General features: G+C 57.3%; 1 protein-coding gene across 2 annotated transcripts in view; it reads right to left on the bottom strand.

The window, feature by feature from the left end:
- Nucleotides 1-26,171, bottom strand: part of MAPK8IP2 (mitogen-activated protein kinase 8 interacting protein 2) — a 66,462-nt gene that overhangs the window by 21,104 nt on the left and 19,187 nt on the right. Inside the window, exons 3-7 of one of the 2 annotated variants that reach the window (XM_084612686.1) lie at nt 20,464-20,691; nt 5,476-5,587; nt 4,065-4,223; nt 1,653-3,938; nt 406-481 (exon numbers count right to left, since the gene is read on the bottom strand). In XM_084612686.1, the coding sequence (XP_084468812.1) occupies nt 406-481; nt 1,653-3,938; nt 4,065-4,223; nt 5,476-5,587; nt 20,464-20,691 (2,861 nt within the window). Of the gene's footprint in view, nt 1-405; nt 482-1,652; nt 4,224-5,475; nt 5,588-20,463; nt 20,692-26,171 lie in introns of both variants that reach the window. The other variant, XM_084612685.1, reaches the window with a different exon arrangement.

Here is a 26,171-nt window from a genome sequence, read left to right as displayed (position 1 = left end):
AGGAAGCGCGAGAGAGGGAAAGAGAGACGGAGATGAAGACGGGCGAGGACGCTCTTGCCCACAGGAGCCAGAGGCACCGTGCCCGGTTCCCAGCAGCTCCCTCAGGCCTCCCCGCCATAGCAGGGGGCAGGACAACCACAGGCAGCCTTGGGACTCCTTGGCACCAGCTGGGCCACCATCCTATAAATGTATCTCCTAGGAAGCGGTGGGCTGCCCCAGAGAGGGATGCTGCCTGCCTCACTCCCATTCGTTCCCTGGGGCTGTGTATTTATCAGCTGCTCAGCCCCGGGGATGAAGCAGTTTCCTCCTCTCAGCACCAGGTAGACCCCAACTTGTTCCTGGCCATGCGCCCAGAGGGGCAGCATTGGTGCGGCCCTGGGGTCCAGGCTAGGGTGCTCTTCTCACCTGAAGACAGCCCGGTGAGTCTGCTCCCGTTCTTCCCCATTCACCATGCATGAGAACAGCCCAAAGGACTCCGTACCTAGGGAGCACAGGAGAGGTCACTGCAGCCCGGCAGGAGGACGACACGCAGGAGGCACCCTCGCCAGCCAAGCAAAGGACAAGAGACCTGAGCCACTCGGGCCTGGCTCCTCGGCGGGGAACGCCCGGCCCCGAGCCACTCGGGCCTGGCTCCTCGGCGGGGAACGCCCGGCCCCGAGCCACTCGGGCCTGGCTCCTCGGCGGGGAACGCCCGGCCCCGAGCCACTCGGGCCTGGCTCCTCGGCGGGGAACGCCCGGCCCCGAGCCACTCGGGCCTGGCTCCTCGGCGGGGAACGCCCGGCCCCGAGCCACTCGGGCCTGGCTCCTCGGCGGGGAACGCCCGGCCCCGAGCCACTCGGGCCTGGCTCCTCGGCGGGGAACGCCCGGCCCCGAGCCACTCGGGCCTGGCTCCTCGGCGGGGAACGCCCGGCCCCGAGCCACTCGGGCCTGGCTCCTCGGCGGGGAACGCCCGGCCCCGAGCCACTCGGGCCTGGCTCCTCGGCGGGGAACGCCCGGCCCCGAGCCACTCGGGCCTGGCTCCTCGGCGGGGAACGCCCGGCCCCGAGCCACTCGGGCCTGGCTCCTCGGCGGGGAACGCCCGGCCCCGAGCCACTCGGGCCTGGCTCCTCGGCGGGGAACGCCCGGCCCCGAGCCACTCGGGCCTGGCTCCTCGGCGGGGAACGCCCGGCCCCGAGCCACTCGGGCCTGGCTCCTCGGCGGGGAACGCCCGGCCCCGAGCCACTCGGGCCTGGCTCCTCGGCGGGGAACGCCCGGCCCCGAGCCACTCGGGCCTGGCTCCTCGGCGGGGAACGCCCGGCCCCGAGCCACTCGGGCCTGGCTCCTCGGCGGGGAACGCCCGGCCCCGAGCCACTCGGGCCTGGCTCCTCGGCGGGGAACGCCCGGCCCCGAGCCACTCGGGCCTGGCTCCTCGGCGGGGAACGCCCGGCCCCGAGCCACTCGGGCCTGGCTCCTCGGCGGGGAACGCCCGGCCCCGAGCCACTCGTACCGCAGAGAGGGAGGTGTTTAGACACTGCAATGACTGGGGACTCGGCACATGCCCTACCCGGGGAGATAAGTAGGTTTATGGGTGGCCCAGTCTGGATGTGGGACTCTCCTACAGGGAGAGACATGGCTGACCCCTCTCTGGGGTGGGCAGGGGAATTGGTACTTACTGGAGGAGCGGGATGTGCTATTGACAAAGACATTGAGGAACTTCTTGGAGAACTGGAGGTCGGCTTCAGGGGAGGAGTCCTCCGAGGAGCTCTGCCCGTCCTGTGCCGCCAGCCCCCCCCCAAACTCGTCCTCGTCCTCCAGGTCGCAGTTGTCGCAGGCGGTCAGCAGCTCACTGTCGTCGCTCAGCACGGAGGTGCAGCGCTTTAGGCTCACCAGCTCCAGCTGCGTGTTCTCATCCACCACCAGAGTGTATTTGATGGAGTCGTAGACCAGGGACTCATCCAGCGGCCGAGGCTCCAGGGCCATGGGGGGCGGAGGAAGCGGCAGGTCCTCCTCGAAGCTCTGCGTGTCGTCGTGGAAGGGGGAGCCCTTCAGGCTGCCGAAATACGGCACGTCATCCTCATCTGTGGAGTAGGTCAGGTTAAAGCACCGGTTGGTCTTGGCCGTAGAGACGTCGAGCATGGGCAGGAAGGCGTCGGGGTTCTGGTCCAGGCTCTCTAACCGGATGTCATCGATCATGTCATTGTCCTCCAGGATCCCCGAGTCCAGGTCCTTATCGATGGCCCAATCCTCTCGCCCAGCTGCCGGCTCCACCTCTATGCCGTGTTCTCTGGATGCTGGATCCGAGCCCTCTGTGCTGGTGTGAGGGGCGAAAGGGAAGCTTTTGATGGGCCCCGTACAGCAGCCAAAGTTTGCCAGCACCCCTGAGCTGCCCAGCCTGTCGATGGAGAGGGGGTGCCCCAGGAACACTGGGGTGATAGTGTCATTGGTCGGGTTGCTCATGAATAAATACGGGCTGGAGTCACTTCCCGGAGGCGAGGACTCTGTGGCAGGGCTGGTGCTCGTGGGTTTCTCGTCCTCGGCACTCTGGAGTGAGCTGCGCAGAGTCTCCATGTCCACCAGCTCGATGCTCTGCTGGGAACAGGACAGCTTGACTGGCTCTGCTTCACTCCCTGGGGAGTCCCGCAAGCTGGGCTGTACGTCCAGGGACTCGCTGAGGATCTCGGGCTCAAGGTCAGAGGCCGGGGAGATGGTGTCGCAGAGGGAGTGGGCCTGCTGGAAGCACTCGTCCGGGCACTTGAGGGGGTATGAGCCCTCCAAGATCATCTTGTTGACGAGGTTGCTGAGCAGCCAGGGTGAGTCTGAGTCCTCGCTCAGGTCAGGCTCCGACTCGGAGTCAGAGTCGTACTCGCTGTTACCCTCGTCATCCACCTCCGGCAGGAGCTTGGGCCCGATGGGCAGGTAGAAGGAGCGGCGGATGCTCTCCAGGCTGTGGTCTGGGTCAATCTTTAGATCCAGGGGACTGGACCCAGACACATCTGTCTGGTCAACGGGGGCGGAAGAGTCCTTTGGGTTCAAGGTGTCATAATAACCCTCCATCTTCAGGTCGGCCAGGCTCTCTCTCCTCACCATGCTCCTGTCCCTCAAGCGGCTCTCCGGCAGCTCCCCGTCCAGGGTCATCTCCTCCTCCTCCTTGCACTTATCCAGCAGCAGCGAGTCCTTGATGCCCATGAGCCCCTGGCCTTCAAGCTCCGTCTCCAGCTCGGCCTCCGAGGTGGGGGAGCTGGCCTCCTCGATGGAGTTAGTGAGGTGGGAGGACCTGCCGCTGCTGCTGTCGCTGCTCAGATCCAGCTCCGTCTCCGAGATGGAGGAAATCATGTTGCTGACCAGGCGGCCCCCACAAGCAAAAGCTGCCTCGATTTCCCCCTCTACATCTGAGTCAGAACCCGGGGAGCTGAGGTCGTCACTGTGCCGGCTGCGGGGCAGGAACTGCTTTGAGTTCCTGCTGGTGAGATCTGCCTCGATGCCTGGGTCGGACGATGGAGACGTGGTCTCGGAGGAGCCTGAAGGGAGCCCATGCATGCTGGCGGCCCTGCTGCAGTGGGGACCCTCCCCTTCAGAGCTCAGCTGCTCTGTCAGCCCTCTCAGGCAGACATAGGCCCCCAGGGTGCACCCCCTGTCCCCATTGCTCCGATCAGCGAAGGCTGCAGCTTCAGTGTCTCCATAGCCCTTGGGCAGCTCTTCCTCAGAGAGTGGGGTGCTGGACTGGCCACGGCGGGTGATGGGGGAGCCACGACCAAGAGCCAGGCCTGTGTCCCCCCCAGCGCCATCTGCAGGGGTACCCTCCTCACTGGGTTTTTGTCTCTCCCTGCCGCTGGCTGCCTCTGGCTTGAGGTTTGCACAGTAGCTTTCAGTGGCTTTGGGCTGCTGGGAGTTGGCTTCGCAGGTCTGGGGCTCCTTGCTGGCTTCCGAGTGAGAGGCTATGTTAGGAGGAGCGGCAGGCCCTGTTGGAGAGAGAGACTGTTTAGGAGACGGCTGGCTGAGATGAGATGGGGTATGTGGTGAGCATGGTGCAGAGGAGATGATATTCATATTATAATCTTCCCCGGCTCTCTCCAGCGGTTGGTTACCATATGCCAGAGACTCATGTCTGTTGCCTTCCAAGTCATAGAAGGAGGGTTTGAGCAGCGTCTGGGCCTGCCCTGTTTCCTCAGTGGTCAGCCCCAGGCCGTTCTGACTTTCCAAGCAGGGGCCATCTTGGACACAAGGGTGAGAAGGAGACAGGCGCCCTGAGAAGAAAAAGCAAAGAGCCTGAGATTAGAGCTTTGAACCAGTTCCCCCACCCAACCCCGGCTAGGGCCTCTCATTCTCCCCCTGCTTCACTGGGAAAGCCAGTACAGGAGAGTCCCCAAGCCCAGCTCGCTGATCCCTGCTGGGCAGTGCCCCACGCACATGGGATGAGACAGAAGCTGGCTCGGCTCCTTCCGTGGAGCCACATCTTCAGCTGCTGGAGGGGAAGGGTCCCCTGGTCCGTGCCCCTGGGGATGAGCAAGACGGGCCCTAAGTGCCATTCCAGGGAGGAATAACCAGGGCCCGTGTGCTCGGCAGTGCATTGACGCACAACGTGGCAGTGACTCTTTCCAGCGAGGACTGGTGTGGAGGGTGGATAGTTTTGCCGTGTTCTCCAGGCACTCAGCTCTGTGGGCCTCAGCAGTTAGGCTGGTGTCTGGAAACTCGGCTCAGAGTCTCCTTCCCCCGCCCCGCGTGTGCCAGGGAGGTGGGGCTCAGCGGTTCACCTTCTCCGCTCCCCAGATCTCGGCTACTGCTCTGTTCTCGAGGCAGCGGGGCTGCCCAGCCTGTACGTTTGGCTCCCGGGCCCCCTCCTGCCCGCTGCCGTAGGACAGGGCCGGCAGCAGGCACTGCCATCAAGTCAGCAGTCCCTGGTGGGGAAAGGCGCAGCACTAGGGACAGCCGCAGGCAGAAGACAGGGCCAGGAGCAGCAGAGTAACGAATCCTACAGCAAAAGCACCACAGTCTGTGGGATCGTGGGAAACACTGAACTCCGGGGCCTCCTCGTCACTGAGCCCATAGGCCCCTGTGTCCGGTTGCCCCGCTCTGAGCCAGGACGGCTGGCTCTCTGTGGACGGCAGTCACACTTGGGTCCCATTTTCGAGGACTGAGAGCAAAGCGTGGCTCTGCCTTTCGGGTATGAGCCGAGCTTCCGGACATCGGGCAGCCCCGGAAACAGCCTGAGGGGAGCAGCGTGGGGAGGAGGGGCAGAGGAAGCATGAATCTCCCCAACACAGGGCTCGGACACAGCCCTGGGGGAGAAGCTGGGCCTGGAACCCTCCATGGAGCAGCTCACCCCATCTCCTGAACATCCAGCCTCGGTTTCCCACCCGTCCCCCATCCCCAGGGCCCAGAGCAGAGCCTGGCTCTTAGGACAGCCACACAGCTGAGCTCAGACGCACAAGCCCCCCCAGCCCTTCTGCTGGCGCAGGTGGGGGGGCTGCAGCAGGTGGGGGAGGGGAGTATGCTCACCAGTGTGTGAGGAAGAGGAGGAGGAGGAGGAGGAGTGGAGAAGGGTCTCCTGCCAGGTGGCCCGCTGAGCAGTGGGGGGAGGAGGGTAGCTGCCGTTGTTATTCAGGGAATCCTGGTCAGAAAGAGAAGAGCCGGTGAGTTTAGAAACGAGGGCGGGGGGGTCCAGGGGTGAGGGATGGGAGGGCCAGAGGAGAGGGAGGAGGGGGAACACGGAAGTGAGGCCATGTGCTTTACAGGAATCGGCCGGCCAGGCTCCAGGACTCCCTGCTCGGCAAAGCTGGGCTGTGCCCGACGAAGTCTGGAGGGTTCTTCTGGCCACATGCAGCCAGATCAGGTCTCTGCAAAAGCTGCCTCTGTGCTTGTCAGTCCCCACTCAGACGCAGGCTCCCCACAGGGAATGACCCCCGGCCTGCCGCTGCACACGCTGGGTGAACGACAGGTCACACAGCGTCCCCTAAACTCTGAAAGCTGAGCCCTGAGTCAGCAGCCCTCTCAGCGCCCCACCCCAGCTAGCCCCTTCTCCCCCGAGTGCTCCGGGAAACTTCAAACATGGGGCAGCTCCTCATGCCAGGGGACTCCCGTCCCCGTCCGACATGCTTGTGGGAGGAGCGAACTAGCCGCAGCAGGGACAGGATCAGCACTGCCAGCTGCGTTAGCCCCACCGGCAGGAACGGGACAGTTCACACCACACAGCCACCGGTTTAGACTCTCTGCAAACTCTGCCTCTGGCTCTCGGGGTCACAATGGGAAGGTTTTCATCACTCGTGTAACAGCTAGAGACTGACTTGTTAAACTGAGAGCTGGGACTTTGAAGGAGAACCCAGAGGTCCATTGGCTCCCCCCATCAGGCTTTGTGTCCCCCAGAGGACAGGTCCCCCAGGTGGGGAAACACTGGTGCAAGACATGCTGCCGGCACCACACGATCTTCCCCTTACAATCTGACACATGCACAGAGACAGACACACACAGGTACACGTGTACACACATGACACACACGTGTACACACATGACAGACACGTGTACACACATGACAGACACACACGTGCAGAGATGAAAAAAGGCAGAGCAAATGTTGCTGATGGGGCGAGGGCGATGAGACGAGGCTGTTGTAACTCCACTGAGGAAAAGCAGCACGAGCAGGGGGTGGATCCCACTCTGAGGGGGTAAAGGGGGGCTGTGCAATAGCAGAGACACTCAGATCTTCGTCAGACCCCACCGTGAAGAAGAAAGAAAAGCCATTCTGTTCGATCTGCTCTAGTTCTCGCACAGTGCCCTCCACTGGGTACTGGAACCACGGTCTGTCCAGACAGTTGGTGAGTCGGGGCGATGCTGCACCGAGAAGTGAGCAGTGACTCAAGCAAATGTAGTGTTTCTGTCTCAAAACAAGTGACTAGAACAATCGCACATACACAATGGGAAATGACTGCCCAGGAAGGAGTACTGCGGGAAGGGATCTGGGGGTCAGAGGGGATCACAAGCTAAATCTGAGTCAACAGTGTAACGCTGTTGCAAAAAAAGTGAACATCCTTCTGGGCTGTATTAGCAGGAGTGTCGTAAGCCAGACACAAGAAGTAATTCTTCCGCTCTGCTCCGCGCTGATTAGACCTCAAGTGGAGTATTGTGCCCAGTTCTGGGGGCCACATTTCAGGAAAGATGGGGACAAATTGGAGAAAGTCCAGAGAACAGCAATAAAAATGATGAAAGGGCTAGAAAACATGACCTGTGAGGGGAGACTGAAAAAACTGGGTTTGTTTAGTCTGGAGAAGAGAAGACGGAGAGGGGAGATGAGAAGAGTTTTCAAGCACATAAAAGGTTGTTACAAGGAGGAGGGAGAAAAATGGTTCTCGTTTAACCTCTGAGGGCAGGACAAGAAGCAACGGGCTTCAATTGCAGCAAGGGCGGTTTAGGTTGGACATGAGGAAAAACGTCCCGACTGTCAGGGTGGTCACGCCCTGGGATAAATTGCCCAGGGAGGTGGTGGAATCTCCCTCATTGGAGATGTTTAAGAGCAGGTTGGACAAACGCCTGTCTGGGATGGTCTAGATCAGGGATCTCAAACTCAAATGACCACGAGGGCCACATGAGGACTAGTACATTGGCCAAAGGGCCACCCCACCGACCACCCCACCCCTGCTGTCCCGGCCCCGCCCCCACTCCACCCCTTCCATGAGGCCCCGCCCTGCTCTGCCTCTTCCCACCCCTTCCCTGCCCTCATTCCAACCCCTTCCCTGAAATCACCATCCCAACTCTGCCCCCTCCCTGTCCCCAGGGGGTGCAGGAAGGGTGCAGGGTGCAGTAGGGGGCTCAGGGCAGGGGCTTGGGGTGCAGGAGGGGTGCGACGGGGGCTCGGGGTAGGGGGGGTTCGGGGGGCGGGTCCGGCCCGGCACGCACCATGGCCAGGGCAGGCTCCCTGCCTGCCTGCCCTGCCCCCTCACCGCTCCGGGAAGCGGCTGGGACCTGGGGGACGGGGGGCACAGGGGTCTGTGTGTTGCCCTGGCCGCACTCCCAGGTACCTCCCCTGAAGCTCCCATTGGCTGCGGTTCCCCGTTCCCAGCCAATGGGAGCTTCAGGGGAGGTACCTGGAGGCGCGGCCAGGGCAACACACAGACCCCTGTGCCCCCCCACCTCCCCCAGGTCCCAGCCACTTCCCGGAGCAGTGTGGGGGCAGGGCAGGCAGGCAGGGAGCCTGCCCTGCCCCCGGTGCGCGCCGGGCTGGAGCCGATCTAGGTAAACGCTCGGGGGCGGAGGGGCCACGGGGAGCTGGTGGGCCACAGAAAATAACCCTGTGGGCCGCGTGTTTGAGACCCCTGGTCTAGATAATACTTCGTCCGGCCGCAGTGCAGGGGTCTGGGCTAGATGGCCTCTCGGGGGCCCTTCCAGTCCTACGATTCTATGATCCTGGCCACGACTGTCCCTACCTCGCTCCCCAGGAGAGTGATACAAGCTGTGTGGGGTACCGAGCACCCTCATCTCCTGAAAGCAAAGGGAGTCAAGGGGCAGTTTGGGCCCTTACGAGAAAAGGTCGCTGAGGGTGGGCTGGAGGTAGCTGCGCTGGGAGTCACCCAGAATCCGCCTCGCCAGACAAACCATGTGACTCTATTCGTATTCACCTGCAGGCCACGGCTGTGTCAGCATCTGCCAGGTAAATCACACGCGGCGGGCCCTGGACGCCGTTAGGGATGTTGGATACAGCATCTCCTGGGAGGCTTGGCTGGGGCACAGTCACCAAAAATTTGCTGAAAGGTTGTAAACAAATTGTCCTGGAAGCAGCAGAGAGGGACCTGGGGGAGCTTCCGACTCAGCCCTGGCCCCATTGATTATCCAGCCCAGGAGGATTTAATGACATTTGCAAATTAGACTCTGAGAGGAGCTGTGAGTGCAAGAGGGGATAAAGCCCTAATCCTGGGGCTGAGAGAGATTAGAGATGTGGGCAGGAAACAACAAGAGATTGGGCAAATCCAGCTAATCCAGCTGGGGACAGATCACTGGAGCCCAAGTCTGTGATGGGGGAGAGAAACATGGAGATCACGTGGCTGAGAGGGACCGGGGGGCAGTGAACCAGACAGGAGTTTGGCAGGGAATATTGCTGCAGATGAAGCCAATGTGATTCTATGCTGCATGTCCCAAGGAATCATGTCCTGGGAAAGGGGGAGACACCCCAGGATCCTCAGTGGAGACACCCCAGGATCCTACATTCCTAGAAGCCGCCTTGTTCTGGGGAGCAGAGAAAGGAGAGTCCCTATCTCCCCAGCCCTGGGAACACTGGGTTTAACTCTGGGCGCATCCTCTCCAGAATGCTAGAGACGACAAACAGAAATGGGCACTGAAGAGAAGCAAACCGCTCCATCTGCCTGGCTTGGCTGTGTGATGTCCAAGGAGGGGACACGACCTCAGTCTGCAAATACATACAAGAGTGGGGAGACCTCCAGGATTACTTGAGCAGGAAATTAGTAGATAAATGATCAGGGTGATAGAATCATAGAATCATAGAATATCAGGGTTGGAAGGGACCCCAGAAGGTCATCTAGTCCAACCCCCTGCTCAAAGCAGGACCAATTCCCAGTTAAATCATCCCAGCCAGGGCTTTGTCAAGCCTGACCTTAAAAACCTCTAAGGAAGGAGATTCTACCACCTCCCTAGGTAACGCATTCCAGTGTTTCACCACCCTCTTAGTGAAAAAGTTTTTCCTAATATCCAATCTAAACCTCCCCCACTGCAACTTGAGACCATTACTCCTCGTTCTGTCATCTGCTACCATTGAGAACAGTCTAGAGCCATCCTCTTTGGAACCCCCTTTCAGGTAGTTGAAAGCAGCTATCAAATCCCCCCTCATTCTTCTCTTCTGCAGGCTAAACAATCCCAGCTCCCTCAGCCTCTCCTCATAACTCATGTGTTCCAGTCCCCTAATCATTTTTGTTGCCCTTCGCTGGACTCTCTCCAATTTATCCACATCCTTCTTGAAGTGTGGGGCCCAAAACTGGACACAGTACTCCAGATGAGGCCTCACCAATGTCGAATAGAGGGGAACGATCACGTCCCTCGATCTGCTCGCTATGCCCCTACTTATACATCCCAAAATGCCATTGGCCTTCTTGGCAACAAGGGCACACTGCTGACTCATATCCAGCTTCTCGTCCACTGTCACCCCTAGGTCCTTTTCTGCAGAACTGCTGCCTAGCCATTCGGTCCCTAGTCTGTAGCTGTGCATTGGGTTCTTCCGTCCTAAGTGCAGGACCCTGCACTTATCCTTATTGAACCTCATCAGATTCCTTTTGGCCCAATCCTCCAATTTGTCTAGGTCCTTCTGTATCCTATCCCTCCCCTCCAGCGTATCTACCACTCCTCCCAGTTTAGTATCATCCGCAAATTTGCTGAGAGTGCAATCCACACCATCCTCCAGATCATTTACGAAGATATTGAATAAAACCGGCCCCAGGACCGACCCCTGGGGCACTCCACTTGATACCGGCTGCCAACTAGACATGGAGCCATTGATCACTACCCGTTGAGCCCGACAATTTAGCCAGCTTTCTACCCACCTTATAGTGCATTCATCCAGCCCATACTTCCTTAACTTGCTGACAAGAATACTATGGGAGACCGTGTCAAAAGCTTTGCTAAAGTCAAGAAACAATACATCCACTGCTTTCCCTTCATCCACAGAACCAGTAATCTCATCATAAAAGGCGATTAGATTAGTCAGGCATGACCTTCCCTTGGTGAATCCATGCTGGCTGTTCCTGATCACTTTCCTCTCATGCAAGTGCTTCAGGATTGATTCTTTGAGGACCTGCTCCATGATTTTTCCAGGGACTGAGGTGAGGCTGACTGGCCTGTAGTTCCCAGGATCTTCCTTCTTCCCTTTTTTAAAGTTGGGCACTACATTAGCCTTTTTCCAGTCATCCGGGACTTCCCTGGTTCGCCACGAGTTTTCAAAGATAATAGCCAATGGCTCTCCAATCACAGCCGCCAATTCCTTCAGCACTCTCGGATGCAACTCGTCCGGCCCCATGGACTTGTGCACGTCCAGCTTTTCTAAATAGTCCCTAACCACCTCTATCTCCACAGAGGGCTGGCCATCTCTTCCCCATTTTGTGATGCCCAGCGCAGCAGTCTGGGAGCTGACCTTGTTAGTGAAAACAGAGGCAAAAAAAGCATGGAGTACATTAGCTTTTTCCACATCCTCTCTCACTAGGTTGCCTCCCTCATTCAGTAAGGGGCCCACACTTTCCTTGGCTTTCTTCCTGTTACTAACATACCTGAAGAAACCCTTCTTGTTACTCTTGACATCTCTGGCTAGCTGCAGCTCCAGGTGCGATTTGGCCCTCCTGATAACATTCCTACATGCCCGAGCAATATTTTTATACTCTTCCCTGGTCATATGTCCAACCTTCCACTTCTTGTAAGCTTCTTTTTTATGTTTAAGATCCGCTAGGATTTCACCATTAAGCCAAGCTGGTCGCCTGCCATATTTACTATTCTTTCGACTCATCGGGATGGTTTGTCCCTGTAACCTCAACAGGGATTCCTTGAAATACAGCCAGCTCTCCTGGACTCCTTTCCCCTTCAAGTTAGTCCCCCAGGGGATCCTGGCCATCTGTTCCCTGAGGGAGTTGAAGTCTGCTTTCCTGAAGTCCAGGGTCCGTATCCTGCTGCTTACCTTTCTTCCCTGCGTCAGGATCCTGAACCAGGATCCAGGATACCTGGAGTGCAGCTCAGAATAACGGGATAGAATTAGGGAAAGAATACTTTATATGGAATCTTAACAACTCTGTCAGCAACTGACAGGGGATCTGGTCAGAAATCCCCCCAAAGGGAAGGGCCGGGGCCTGTCACTCCCTGACAGAGGGATGGATCCAGGTGGGAATTTCCCCCAGGGAAGGGCCGGGGCCCGTCGCTCCCTGACAGGGGGTGGATCCAGATGTGGCAGGGCTTCAATTGATGGTGGAAAGAAATGTTTGATACTCTCAAGCCCCGTTCTGAAGGGGTTGGCCCACTGCTGGCACCTCCTCATGGCCAGGCGTGGCGTGGCAGCTCTCTCCCCTTCGCTCTGTGGCCACTGGGTGCTCCACTTCTATAGTGGCCTGTCTCTTCTTGTGCCTTGGCCCTCCGGCCGGCTCCCTTCCAAGCCTCTCCCCTTCTGGGGTCCTCTGGGGACAAAAGCCAGGGGAATTAACACCAACAAACGGAGTTAGTGCAAGAGAAGGAAACACCTCCCTCGCAGGGCGTATCACGACTGGGCCCTCCCGTCCCTCAGGGAGGGGCCTTCAGGCAGTGCTTGTAGGGGAAGCTCCTGCCTTCCCTCAGTCCTTTCCTCAGGGCTGAGGGGCTGGTCTCATCCCTGGGCTGCCCATAAGTGAGCTGTTCTACTCCCTTTTCACCTCCTCCTCCAGCCTCGTGGGTGTGGTGTGGCGGGGCTGGCTGAGCTCAGGGCAGCTCCAAAACCCTTGTTATCCAGGGTGGGGTTTGTGTGCCCCATCACACCCCCTGCCCCTCACGATGGCACCCGGGGAACCAGGCCCAGCAGATGGTTCACCCTGCCTCCCTGGAAAACCAAATCAGCCTGTTGGTGGGCTCTCCCCGCTCCATGCTGAACTGGGAAGGTATACGGCTGGAGGGACAGGTATCAGCACACAGCCCAGGGGCGTAGGGTGTCCTTCATGGCATTTCATCAGCTCAAGGGGGCATGGTCGGTGAATTGATTTCACAAGAGGTACTGTCGGCGCAAGTCCATAGCCCGTTTCACAGCGAGACCGTCCTTCTCTACTATGGATTGCGCCGTTCCCCAGGGCCCTGGGTGCTCCTCTCCGCTTCCTGGGACAATCCTGCACCTGCGCCGGTTTGTAAAACAAGCTCTTTGGAGAAGTCAGGACTGGCCAGGTCAGACTGTTTACATGGGTGTTTTTTCAACTGCTGAAAGGCCTTTTCACGGGCCTTGGACCAGCGTGCCTTCCTGGGGCTCCTGTCCTGAACTGGGCCCATGAGGGGAGCTCCTAGTACCGAAAACCCTGGTACAAATCAGCAGCAGTAGCCTACAGGCCCCCCAAAGCTTTGGACTTTCATCTTTGTGGCTGAGCATGGGCACATTGTGAGGGCCTGGACTTTGCCAACGAGGGGCTGGACTTGGCCCTTCCCCAGAATATATCCCAGGTAGGTGGTCTCTTTTCCCCCACTTTTGCACTTTGCCAGTAGCCCAGCCCCCCCGTAAGAACCAGAATCATAGAATCATAGAATAGAATATCAGGGTTGGAAGGGACCCCAGAAGGTCATCTAGTCCAACCCCCTGCTCAAAGCAGGACCAATTCCCAGTTAAATCATCCCAGCCAGGGCTTTGTCAAGCCTGACCTTAAAAACCTCTAAGGAAGGAGATTCTACCACCTCCCTAGGTAACGCATTCCAGTGTTTCACCACCCTCTTAGTGAAAAAGTTTTTCCTAATATCCAATCTAAACCTCCCCCACTGCAACTTGAGACCATTACTCCTCGTTCTGTCATCTGCTACCATTGAGAACAGTCTAGAGCCATCCTCTTTGGAACCCCCTTTCAGGTAGTTGAAAGCAGCTATCAAATCCCCCCTCATTCTTCTCTTCTGCAGGCTAAACAATCCCAGCTCCCTCAGCCTCTCCTCATAACTCATGTGTTCCAGTCCCCTAATCATTTTTGTTGCCCTTCGCTGGACTCTCTCCAATTTATCCACATCCTTCTTGAAGTGTGGGGCCCAAAACTGGACAAAGTACTCCAGATGAGGCCTCACCAATGTCGAATAGAGGGGAACGATCACGTCCCTCGATCTGCTCGCTATGCCCCTACTTATACATCCCAAAATGCCATTGGCCTTCTTGGCAACAAGGGCACACTGCTGACTCATATCCAGCTTCTCGTCCACTGTCACCCCTAGGTCCTTTTCTGCAGAACTGCTGCCTAGCCATTCGGTCCCTAGTCTGTAGCTGTGCATTGGGTTCTTCCGTCCTAAGTGCAGGACCCTGCACTTATCCTTATTGAACCTCATCAGATTCCTTTTGGCCCAATCCTCCAATTTGTCTAGGTCCTTCTGTATCCTATCCCTCCCCTCCAGCGTATCTACCACTCCTCCCAGTTTAGTATCATCCGCAAATTTGCTGAGAGTGCAATCCACACCATCCTCCAGATCATTTATGAAGATATTGAATAAAACCGGCCCCAGGACCGACCCCTGGGGCACTCCACTTGATACCGGCTGCCAACTAGACATGGAGCCATTGATCACTACCCGTTGAGCCCGACAATTTAGCCAGCTTTCTACCCACCTTATAGTGCATTCATCCAGCCCATACTTCCTTAACTTGCTGACAAGAATACTATGGGAGACCGTGTCAAAAGCTTTGCTAAAGTCAAGAAACAATACATCCACTGCTTTCCCTTCATCCACAGAACCAGTAATCTCATCATAAAAGGCGATTAGATTAGTCAGGCATGACCTTCCCTTGGTGAATCCATGCTGGCTGTTCCTGATCACTTTCCTCTCATGCAAGTGCTTCAGGATTGATTCTTTGAGGACCTGCTCCATGATTTTTCCAGGGACTGAGGTGAGGCTGACTGGCCTGTAGTTCCCAGGATCCTCCTTCTTCCCTTTTTTAAAGATTGGCACTACATTAGCCTTTTTCCAGTCATCCGGGACTTCCCCGGTTCGCCACGAGTTTTCAAAGATAATGGCCAGTGGCTCTGCAATCACAGCCGCCAATTCCTTCAGCACTCTCGGATGCAACTCGTCCGGCCCCATGGACTTGTGCACGTCCAGCTTTTCTAAATAGTCCCTAACCGCCTCTATCTCCACAGAGGGCTGGCCATCTCTTCCGCATTTTGTGATGCCCAGCGCAGCAGTCTGGGAGCTGACCTTGTAAGTGAAAACAGAGGCAAAAAAAGCATGGAGTACATTAGCTTTTTCCACATCCTCTGTCACTAGGTTGCCTCCCTCATTCAGTAAGGGGCCCACACATTCCTTGGCTTTCTTCTTGTTGCCAACATACCTGAAGAAACCCTTCTTGTTACTCTTGACATCTCTGGCTAGCTGCAGCTCCAGGTGCGATTTGGCCCTCCTGATAACATTCCTACATGCCCGAGCAATATTTTTATACTCTTCCCTGGTCATATGTCCAACCTTCCACTTCTTGTAAGCTTCTTTTTTATGTTTAAGATCCGCTAGGATTTCACCATTAAGCCAAGTTGGTCGCCTGCCATATTTACTATTCTTTCGACTCATCGGGATGGTTTGTCCCTGTAACCTCAACAGGGATTCCTTGAAATACAGCCAGCTCTCCTGGACTCCTTTCCCCTTCAAGTTAGTCCCCCAGGGGATCCTGGCCATCCGTTCCCTGAGGGAGTCGAAGTCTGCTTTCCTGAAGTCCAGGGTCCGTATCCTGCTGCTTACCTTTGTTCCCTGCGTCAGGATCCTGAACTCAACCAACTCATGGTCACTGCCTCCCAGATTCCCATCCACTTTTGCTTCCCCCACTAATTCTACCCGGTTTGTGAGCAGCAGGTCAAGAAAAGCACCCCCCCTAGTTGGCTCCTCTAGCACTTGCGCCAGGAAATTGTCCCCTACGCTTTCCAAAAACTTCCTGGATTGTCTATGCACCGCTGTATTGCTCTCCCAGCAGATATCAGGAAAATTAAAGTCACCCATGAGAATCAGGGCATGCGATCTAGTAGCTTCCGTGAGCTGCCGGAAGAAAGCCTCATCCACCTCATCCCCCTGGTCCGGTGGTCTATAGCAGACTCCCACCACTACATCACTCTTGTTGCACACGCTTCTAAACTTAATCCAGAGACACTCAGGTTTTTCTGCAGTTTCGTACCGGAGCTCTGAGCAGTCATACTGCTCCCTTACATACAGTGCTACTCCCCCACCTTTTCTGCCCTGCCTGTCCTTCCTGAACAGTTTATAACCATCCATGACAGTACTCCAGTCATGTGAGTTATCCCACCAAGTCTCTGTTATTCCAATCACGTCATAGTTCCTTGACATCACCAGGACCTCCAGTTCTCCCTGCTTGTTTCCAAGGCTTTGTGCATTTGTATATAATGTATATATTTGTATATATATATTTGTAGAGTCAGCGTAAAACGCCTGAGGTCACCTACCTACAACTGGCCAACCGGATGCAGGGGTATGCCCGCAAGTGGACAGCTGGGGCCCGAGCTAAAGAGGACCTGCTGGACCTAATCGTACTGGAGCAGCTGTATGAACAGTGCCCGTCCGACCTGAGGCTGTGGTTGGTGGACAAAAAGCTCGAGAACCCCCAGCACGCAGGGCAGCTGGCCGACGAGTTTGTGAACAGTCGGTCAGGGGGTAGCCGGGAGGAGCCCCAAAAGAACAGGCCCCCCCCGATGCAGAGAGAGAGTCACCAGGGGGCCTCCCAGCGGGGAAATAGGGAGAACCCCCTCCCAAGGGGAACGCCTGGCGTCGGGCCCCTCCGACCCGCTCGAGGGGACCAACGTGACCTGAGCTGCTATCACTGTGGCCAGAGAGGCCACGTACGGTCCCAGTGCCCCGGGCTCAGGGACAGACTGAGCAGACCCAACCTACCCAGGGTTAACTGGGTAGGGACCCAGCTGGACGAGGGGCAGACGACCCAGGAAAGGGGGCCTACCAGTTTTCCACCTGCCCCGGAGGGAAGAGTACCCCAGGCCAGCTCCACCAGAGGGCTGGAGGCTCTGGACTCAGGGTGCTCAGTTTACAGGGTGGGCGCGGGGCTGTCCCTCCAGAGAGAGTGCCTTGTTCCCCTGGAGGTGGATGGGAGGAAGGTCAATGGATACTGGGATACGGGCGCGGAGGTGACGCTGGCCCGGCCCGAGGTGGTGGCCCCAGATCGGGTGGTGCCCAACACCTATCTGACCCTGACAGGGGTGGGCGGGACCCCATTTAAGGTGCCCGTGGCAAGGGTACACTTGAAATGGGGGGCCAAGGAGGGCCCCAAGGATGTGGGGGTACACCACCATTTGCCCACTGAAGTTTTGATGGGGGGAGACCTAGAGGACTGGCCAAGCAAGCCCCAGGCCGCCCTGGTTGTGACGCGTAGCCAGAGCCGGCGAGGGGCACTGCGCCCTGACCTCGGGGAGGGTATCACACCGGAGGCGCAGGACCCTACCCTGGTGGGGAGGGAGGGCCGAGGGGCACGGCTTAGAGAGGCGGAGGCCTCAGACCGGGCCAGCGATAGGGAACCGGGCCCCGACCCTGCCCCAGCTGCTGAGTTCCAGGCCGAGTTGAGGAAAGATCCCTCCTTGCGGAAGCTCAGGGACCTGGCCGACCTCAGGGTGGTACGGACCATGAGGAGAGGCTGCCAGGAGAGGTTCCTGTGGGAGAAGGGGTTCCTGTACCGAGAATGGGCTCCCACAAGGGAAGTAGAGTCCTGTGGGATCAGGAGGCAGCTGGTGGTCCCCCAGAAGTATCGCCGCAGGCTCCTGTACCTGGCCCATGACATCCCCCTCACAGGGCACCAGGGAATCCGGCGCACCCGGCAGAGGTTGCTACAGAACTTTTACTGGCCCGGGGTCTTTACCACGGTCCGGCAGTATTGCCGATCCTGTGACCCCTGTCAGAGGGTGGGGAAGGCCCGGGACAAGGGGAAAGCGGCTTTGAGACCTTTGCCCATCATAGAGGAGCCTTTCCAGAAGGTGGCCATGGACATCGTGGGGCCTCTCAGCAAGACGACCCGGTCGGGGAAGAAATACATTCTGGTGGTGGTAGATTTTGCCACCCGCTACCCCGAGGCAGTGCCCTTAGCTTCCATTGAAGCAGACACCGTGGCCGATGCGCTCCTGACCATTTTCAGCCGAGTGGGGTTCCCCAAGGAAGTCTTGACAGACCAAGGCTCCAACTTCATGTTGGCCCTGCTCCGGTGCTTGTGGGAGAAATGTGGGGTCCGGCACGACTGGGCCTCAGCGTATCACCCCCAGTCCAATGGGCTGGTGGAGAGGTTTAACGGGACGCTAAAGATGATGCTGAAAACCTTTATGAACCAGCACCCGCAGGACTGGGACAAGTACTTACCGCACCTGCTGTTCGCGTACAGGGAGGTGCCCCAGGAGTCTACCGGATTTTCGCCTTTCGAACTGTTATATGGCAGGAGGGTGAGGGGCCCCCTGGACCTGATGAGAGACGAGTGGGAGGGGAAGGCCACTCCCGATGGAGAGTCAGTGGTGGAGTATGTCCTGGTCTTCCGAGAGAGACTGGCGGAACTCATGGGCCTGGCCAGGGAGAATCTGGCCAGAGCCCAGAGGAAGCAGAAGGTCTGGTATGACCGCACGGCATGGGCCCGTGCCTACGCCACCGGGGATCAGGTGATGGTTCTCATCCCAGTGAGAAAGAACAAACTACAGGCCGCCTGGGAGGGCCCTTTCAAGGTCGTCAAGCAGCTCAATGAGGTAAACTATGTGGTGGAGCTGTCAAACCGGGCGCACCACCGCCGGGTGTACCATGTGAATATGATGAAGCCATATTATGCCAGGGGGAATGTGGTGTTGGCCGTGTGTGGACAGTGGGAAGAGCAGGGAGATGACCCTTTAGTAGATCTATTCCCTGGGACCAGAGCTGGTTTCCCCCTGGAAACAATTCCCCTCTCGGATCAGCTAACCCCTGCCCAGCAAACTGAGGTCAGGGAGGTGCTGCATCCGTACCGACAGCTGTTTTCCAACCAGCCTGGACGCACTAATCTGACTGTCCACCGGGTGCAGACAGGGTCACACCCGCCGATAAGATGCTCCCCCTTCCGAGTCACAGGGAAAACTGCTCAGGACCTGGAAAGAGAGGTCCGGGACATGCTGGCTTTGGGGGTGATCCAGCCATCTGCCAGCCCTTGGGCCTCGCCGGTGGTGCTGGTCCCCAAAAAGGACGGGTCGGTCCGGTTCTGTGTGGACTATCGGAAGCTCAATGCCATCACTGTATCTGATGCCTACCCCATGCCCAGGCCGGACGAGCTCCTAGACAAGCTGGGAGGAGCTCGGTACCTCACCACCATGGACCTTACAAAGGGCTACTGGCAAGTGCCGCTGGATGCAGATGCCCGACTGAAATCGGCCTTTATCACCCCTCTGGGGCTCTATGAGTTCCTGACCCTGCCTTTCGGCCTCAAGGGAGCGCCGGCCACCTTCCAGCGCCTAGTGGACCAGCTCCTGAGGGGGATGGAGAGTTTTGCCATGGCGTATATTGATGACATCTGTGTCTTTAGCCAGACCTGGGAGGACCACGTGTCCCAGGTTAGACAAGTGCTGGACCGACTCCAGGGGGCTGGGCTGACTGTAAAAGCGGAGAAGTGCAAGGTGGGGATGGCGGAAGTATCTTACCTGGGCCATCGGGTGGGGAGCGGCCGCCTAAAGCCGGAACCAGCCAAGGTGGAGGTGATCAGAGACTGGCCCGCTCCCCACACCAAAAAGCAGGTCCAAGCCTTTATTGGGATGGCAGGATACTACCGAAGATTTGTGCCCCACTTTAGCGCCATCGCCACCCCCATCACGGAGCTATGCAAGAAGGGAAAGCCAGACAAGGTGGTCTGGACCGAGCAGTGCCAGGAGGCTTTCCGGGCGCTGAAGGAGGCTCTGGTCAGTGGCCCAGTTCTGGCAAACCCAGACTTTGACAAGCCCTTTGTGGTGTTCACCGACGCCTCAGACACGGGACTGGGGGCGGTCTTAATGCAGGAGGATGAAAAGGGGGAGAGACACCCCATCGTGTACCTGAGCAAGAAGTTGCTACCCCGGGAGCAACACTACGCGGCCATCGAGAAGGAGTGCCTGGCCATGGTGTGGGCCCTCAAGAAACTAGAGCCCTATCTCTTCGGGCGACACTTCACTGTCTACACCGACCACTCTCCCCTGACCTGGCTGCACCAGATGAAAGGAGCCAACGCCAAGCTCCTGAGATGGAGCCTGCTCCTGCAGGATTACGACATGGACGTGGTCCACGTGAAGGGAAGTGCCAACCTGATAGCGGATGCGCTGTCTCGGAGAGGGGGCCCCGAACTTCCCCAGGTCACTGGTCAGCGTGACCCCGCTCAGTTCAGTCTCGAAGGGGGGAGAGATGTGACGATGTGACTCAGCAGGGAGGGGGGAGTGTTGACCTGGGAATGTGCCCTGGGGATGGGAGACCTGAGAACCTGTCACCTGAGCCAGGAGGGGGAGGGGGAGGTGACACCTCTGCCCAGGAATGTGAACAGAGGCTGCAGCAGGGAACCTGCTGGGTGGGTTTAGTTTTCAGTTTGGGGCTGGGTGGAGGAACACAGGGAACCCCAGGGCTGGGGTCTAAGCTCCCTGCTCCCCCAGAAGGACGTGATTGAGGGGTCCTGGTTGTACCCACAAGCTCTGTTTGGGACTGTTCCTGTTGTCCAATAAACCTTCTGTTTTACTGGCTGGCTGAGAGTCTCAGTGGATCCCAGGAAGAGGGGTGCAGGGCCTGGACTCCCCCACACTCCGTGACACCCCCCCAGCCCCCGTCTCAGCGGAGCTGCAGGCCCCTCACCTGGGCACCTGGCACGCTCAGGCTCAGGGTGCTGGGTCGGGGCTTCTGCGTTTCCTCGGTGCCGGGCGAGAGGATGGGGGAGGCCGAAGGTGAGGGGGTCACATCCAGCCCGGTCCCGTCCGGCTCCTCCTCATCCTCGTTGTCATCGATCATCTCAAACTCCTGGAAATCCTCTGAGAAGGTGCAGATGGGGTGGGGCTGCTCACAGCGCTCCAGCACCAGGCCGTCCTGGGGGGGCACACGGGGGTTAGGGGGCAGCACTCCAGCACCAGGCCGTCCTGGGGGGGCACACGGGGGTTAGGGGGCAGCGCTCCAGCACCAGGCCGTCCTGGGGGGGCACACGGGGGTTAGGGGACAGGGCTCCAGCACCAGGCTGTCCGGGGGGGGGCACACGGGGGTTAGGGGGCAGCGCTCCAGCACCAGGCCGTCCTGGGGGGGCACACGGGGGTTAGGGGGCAGCGCTCCGGCACCAGGCCGTCCTGGGGGGGCACACGGGGGTTAGGGGTCAGCGCTCCAGCACCAGGCCGTCCTGGGGGGGCACACGGGGGTTAGGGGGCAGCGCTCCGGCACCAGGCCGTCCGGAGGGGGCACACGGGGGTTAGGGGGCAGCGCTCCGGCACCAGGCCGTCCTGGGGGGGCACACGGGGGTTAGGGGGCAGCGCTCCGGCACCAGGCCGTCCGGAGGGGGCACACGGGGGTTAGGGGGCAGCGCTCCGGCACCAGGCCGTCCGGAGGGGGCACACGGGGGTTAGGGGGCAGCGCTCCGGCACCAGGCCGTCCTGGGGGGGCACACGGGGGTTAGGGGTCAGCGCTCCGGCACCAGGCCGTCCTGGGGGGGCACACGGGGGTTAGGGGGCAGCGCTCCGGCACCAGGCCGTCCGGAGGGGGCACACGGGGGTTAGGGGGCAGCGCTCCGGCACCAGGCCGTCCGGAGGGGGCACACGGGGGTTAGGGGGCAGCGCTCCGGCACCAGGCCGTCCTGGGGGGGCACACGGGGGTTAGGGAACAGCGCTCCGGCACCAGGCCGTCCGGGGGGGGGGCACACGGGGGTTAGGGGGCAGCGCTCCAGCACCAGGCCGTCTGGGGGGGGGCACACGGGGGTTAGGGGGCAGCGTTCCAGCACCAGGCCATCCGGGGGGGGGCACACGGGGGTTAGGGGGCAGCGCTCCAGCACCAGGCCGTCTGGGGGGGGCACACGGGGGTTAGGGGGCAGCGCTCCAGCACCAGGCTGTCCGGGGGGGGCACAGGGGGTTAGGGGGCAGCGCTCCAGCACCAGGTCGCCCTGGGCGGGGGTGTAACGATGCTGGTTCTGGCGGGACCCAACTGAGAGTGCCAGTTCAGGACAAATTGCTCAGAGCAGGGCAGTGACAGCCCCAGGCTGGGGTTTCTCCACCTCTAAGGCAAACCGAACCAGCCAGACAGAGAGGACTTTGGAGGACTTACCCCACTGGCTAACCACACGTCACACAAGCAATTCCCTTAGACACTCCAGTTTCCCAGTATCACCACCAGGGCCACTCGTTATGGGGACGAATGGTTATGAAAACCAACACCCCAGTAAAAGAACAAAGGTTCCCTCGATCCCAAAGGACCAAGCCCCAGACCCAGGTCAATATACAACTCAGATCTTACCCATAAATCACGCTGTTGCCAATCCTTTAGAATCTAAAATCTAAAGGTTTATTCATAAAAGGAAAGAAATAGAGACAAGAGCTAGAATCGGTGAAATGGAATCAATGACATACAGTGATGGCAAAGTTCTTGGTTCAGGCTTGTGGCAGCGATGGAATAAACGGCAGGTTCAAATCAAGTCTCTGGAGAACATCCCCAGCTGGGATGGGTCCTTCAGTCCTTGGTTCAAAGCTTTAGTGTAGCCAAGTCCCCCAGAGGTCAGAAGCAGGATTGAAGACAAGATGGAGGAGCTGCGGCAGCTTTGTATAGTCTCTTGCCATGTGGTCTCTTTCTGTGTCCCAAGGACAAGCTGCCCAACACACGGCCTGGAAAACCCTCAGAGTTCTGTCCATAGGCAGGTCCCTGCACACCTGGCTGAATCCCAAGGCTTATCTGCCTTCTCTCAATGGGTCAGGTGTGTAACTGATGGTCCTTAAGGGGCCATCCAGCAGGCTAGGCATAAGTTTGAAATACAGACGGCAGAGAGCCAGTATTCATAAACTTCAACTACAAAATGATACACACACACAGACAGCATAATTATAACCAGCCAACCATCACCTTCCCATAGACACCTCACACGACAACCTTAGTCGCAACAATGATCTATGTGGTCCCAGTTTGTCAATAACCTCACAGGAGGGCACAGGGGTTAGGGGGCAGCACTCCAGCACCAGGCCACCCCGGGGAGGGGGCACAGGAGTTGGGGGCAGCGCTCCAGCACCAGGCCACCATGGGGGGCACACGGGGGTTAGGGGGAAGCGCTCCAGTACCCGGCTGTCCTGGGGGGCACACAGGGGGCTAGGGGGAAGCTCTCCAGCACCAGGCTGTCCTGGGGGGGGGGGCACAGGGGTTAGGGGGCAGCACTCCAGCACCTAGCTGTCCTTGGGGGGCACAGTTTAAATCTGAAATGGTGCTTCTGCCCAAACCCTGGAATGTGAGTGAATGGAGGGGATAGTGACCCACTGAACTGGGAGGTGCAGCCCCACATCTGTCTGGAACCCGGTGTGACGTTATGAGTATAATATAATATCTCATTGAGAGGTGACAGGGCCAGAAAGAGTTAATTAACTCCCAGACTGACCTGACCCATGGCCGAACTTTAGAGGCTGGTTAGGAAGAGATGGAAATGAACAGAGCTGTGAAATGCAGCCGGCATGGCTAGAGAGAGAGAAGGGGAGCTGTGTGTTCAGGTCTTGTGATGTCAGCAAACAAGTCTTGTCTATTGCTATGGCTTTGATTCAAAGATCAGAAAAGGAGTATTAACATTTAGGAAAAACGAGGAGTCCTTATGGCACCTTAGAGACTAACAAATTTATTAGAGCATAAGCTTCTGTGGGCTACAGCTCGCTGCATCGGGTGGAGTCGGAGTAAGCCCAGCGCCGACCGGCACACCGGAGCGCTGTCACCACTGTGTCGTGTGTCCCCCCCGCCCCCCGCACCTGTCCCCCAGCTGGCTCGCCGGAGGAGCAGAGCAGGGGACTCAGAGTCCTGGCATGTCTGTGCTTGCAGAATTCGGGGCTGGCTTTCAGCACCTGCCAGCTGCACCCCTGGCACCAGCAGGGAGCGGGATACCAGCATGGCAGGGCTGGTGCTTTACCACCATGTGCTCTGGCCCTGCTCTTGGGTGACAGTGTGGTAGGGCGCCTGGATCCTCTCTGCATGAGCCGCTTAGCGCCGGGGCCCCAGGACTCGTGCTGGCAGGGGCTGGAAAATGCTCACAGATTAGAGAGCCAGAAGGGACCATTGTAAGAACATAAGAATGGCCCTACTGGGTCAGACCAAAGGTCCATCTAGCCCCGTATCCTGTCTCCGATAGTGGCCAATGCCAGGTGCCCCAGAAGGAATGAACCGAACAGGGCAGTCATTGAGCGATCCATCCCATGTCATAGAATCCTAGAATCACAGAGTTGGAAGGGACCTCTGGAGGCCATCTAGTCCAACCCCCTGCCCAGAGCAGGACCAATCAGTGTCATCAATGTCATCCAGTCCCAGTGTCTGGCAGTCAGAGGTTTAGGGACACCCAGAGCATGAGGCTGCATCCCTGACCATCCTGGCTAGGAGCCACTGATGGACCTGTCCTCCAGAAACATATTGAGTTCCACAGGTTGACTGTGCGCTGTGTGAAGAAATACTTCCTTTGTTTGTTTTAAACCTGCTGCCTATTAATGTCATTGGGTGACCCCGAGCTCTTGTGTTATGAGAAGGAGTAAATAACACGTCCCTCTTCACTTTCCCCACCCCAGTCACGATTTTACAAACCGCTGTCATCTCCCCCCGTAGTCGTCTCTTTTCCAAACTGAACACTCCCAGTCTTATCACTCTCTCCTCATACGGCAGCCGTTCTAGACCCCTAATCATTTTTGTTGCCCTTTTCTGAACCTTTTCCAGTTCCAATGTATCTTTTTTGAGAGGGGCGACCACATCTGCACGCAGTATTCAAGGTGTGGGCGTCCCATGGATTTATACAGAGGCAATATGATATAGTCTCTCCTATTACTGATCCCTTTCCTAATGATCCCCAACATTCTGTTCGCTTTTTTGACTGGCGCTGCACATTGAGTGGGTGTTTTCAGAGACTATCCACAGTGACTCCAAGATCTCTTTCTTGAGTGGTAACAGCTAATTTAGACCCCATCATTCTGTATGCATAGTCAGGATTATGTTTTCCAATGTGCATTACTTTGCATTTATCAACACTGAATTTCATTGGCCATTTTGTTGCCCAGTCACCCAGTTTAGTGAGATCCCTTTGTAACTCTTCGCAGCCTGCATTGGACTTAACTATCTTGAGTAATTTTGTATCCTCTGCAAACTTTGCCATCTCATTGTTCACCCCCTTTTCCATAACATTTATGAATATGTTGAATAGGACTGGTCCCAGTACAGATCCCTGGGGGACCCCACTACTTACCCTCTCCATTCTGAAAACTGACAATTTATTCCTACCCTTTGTTTCCTATCTTTTAATCAGTTACCAATCCAGGAGAGGACCTTCCCTCTTACCCCATTACAGCTCACTTTGCTTAACAGCCTTTGGTGAGGGACCTTGTCAAAGGCTTTCTGAAAGTCCAAGTACATTCTATCCACTGGGTCCCCCTTGTCCACATGCTTGTTGATCCCTCAAAGAATTCTGGTAGATCGGTGGGGCATGATTTCCCTTTACAAAAGCTGTGTTGACTTTTCCACAGCTAATTGTGTTCATCTGTGCGTCTGACAATTCTGTTCTTTACTTTAGTTTCAACCAATTCGCCTGCTATTGGAGTTAGGCTAACCGGCCTGTAATTGTCAGGATCGCCTCTGAAACCTTTTTTAAAAAATGGTGTACATCGGATTTAAATGATAGTTTACAAACCACAGTTAGTAGTTCTGCAATTTCACATTTGAGTTCCTTCAGAACCCTTGCGTGAATACCATCTGGTCCTGGAGACTTATTACTGTTTAGCGTGTTTAGTTTAGTACTGTTTAGTTTGTTCCAAAACCTCCTCTAATGACACCTCAGTCTGGGACAGTTCCTCAGATTTGTCACCTAAAAAGAATGGCTCAGGTGTGGGAATCTCCCTCCCATCCTCTGCAGTGAAGATGACACAAAGAATGCATTTAGCTTCTCTGCAATGACCTGTGATCATCTAGTCTGACCCCTTCTGTAACACAGGCCAGAGAACTTCCCTGAGATAATTCCTATTTGAAGTAGAGCAGATCTGTTAGAAAAACATCCAATTGATTTAAAAAATTGCCCGTGGTGAAGAACCCACCCCGACTGTGGGGAAGCTGCCCTGGAGGTTAATAACCCTCATTTTAAAAATTGCACCTTATTTCTAGTCTGAATTTATCTGGCTTCAACTGCCAGTGCTGGATCTTGGTACACCTGGCTCTGCTAAACTGACCAGCCCTCTATTACCCAATAATCTGTGATCGATTCACCCCTTAACCTTCTCTGTTAGCTAAACAGATTGAGCTCCTTGAGTCTATTGCTACAAGACCTATTTTCCAATTCTTCAATCACTCTTGTGTCTCTTCTGGGACCCCTCTCCAGC

This window comes from Lepidochelys olivacea (assembly GCF_965140295.1).
Source record: "Lepidochelys olivacea isolate rLepOli2 genome assembly, chromosome: 1".
Lineage (NCBI taxonomy): Eukaryota > Metazoa > Chordata > Testudines > Cheloniidae > Lepidochelys > Lepidochelys olivacea.
This window is presented reverse-complemented; position numbering and strand designations above follow the sequence as displayed.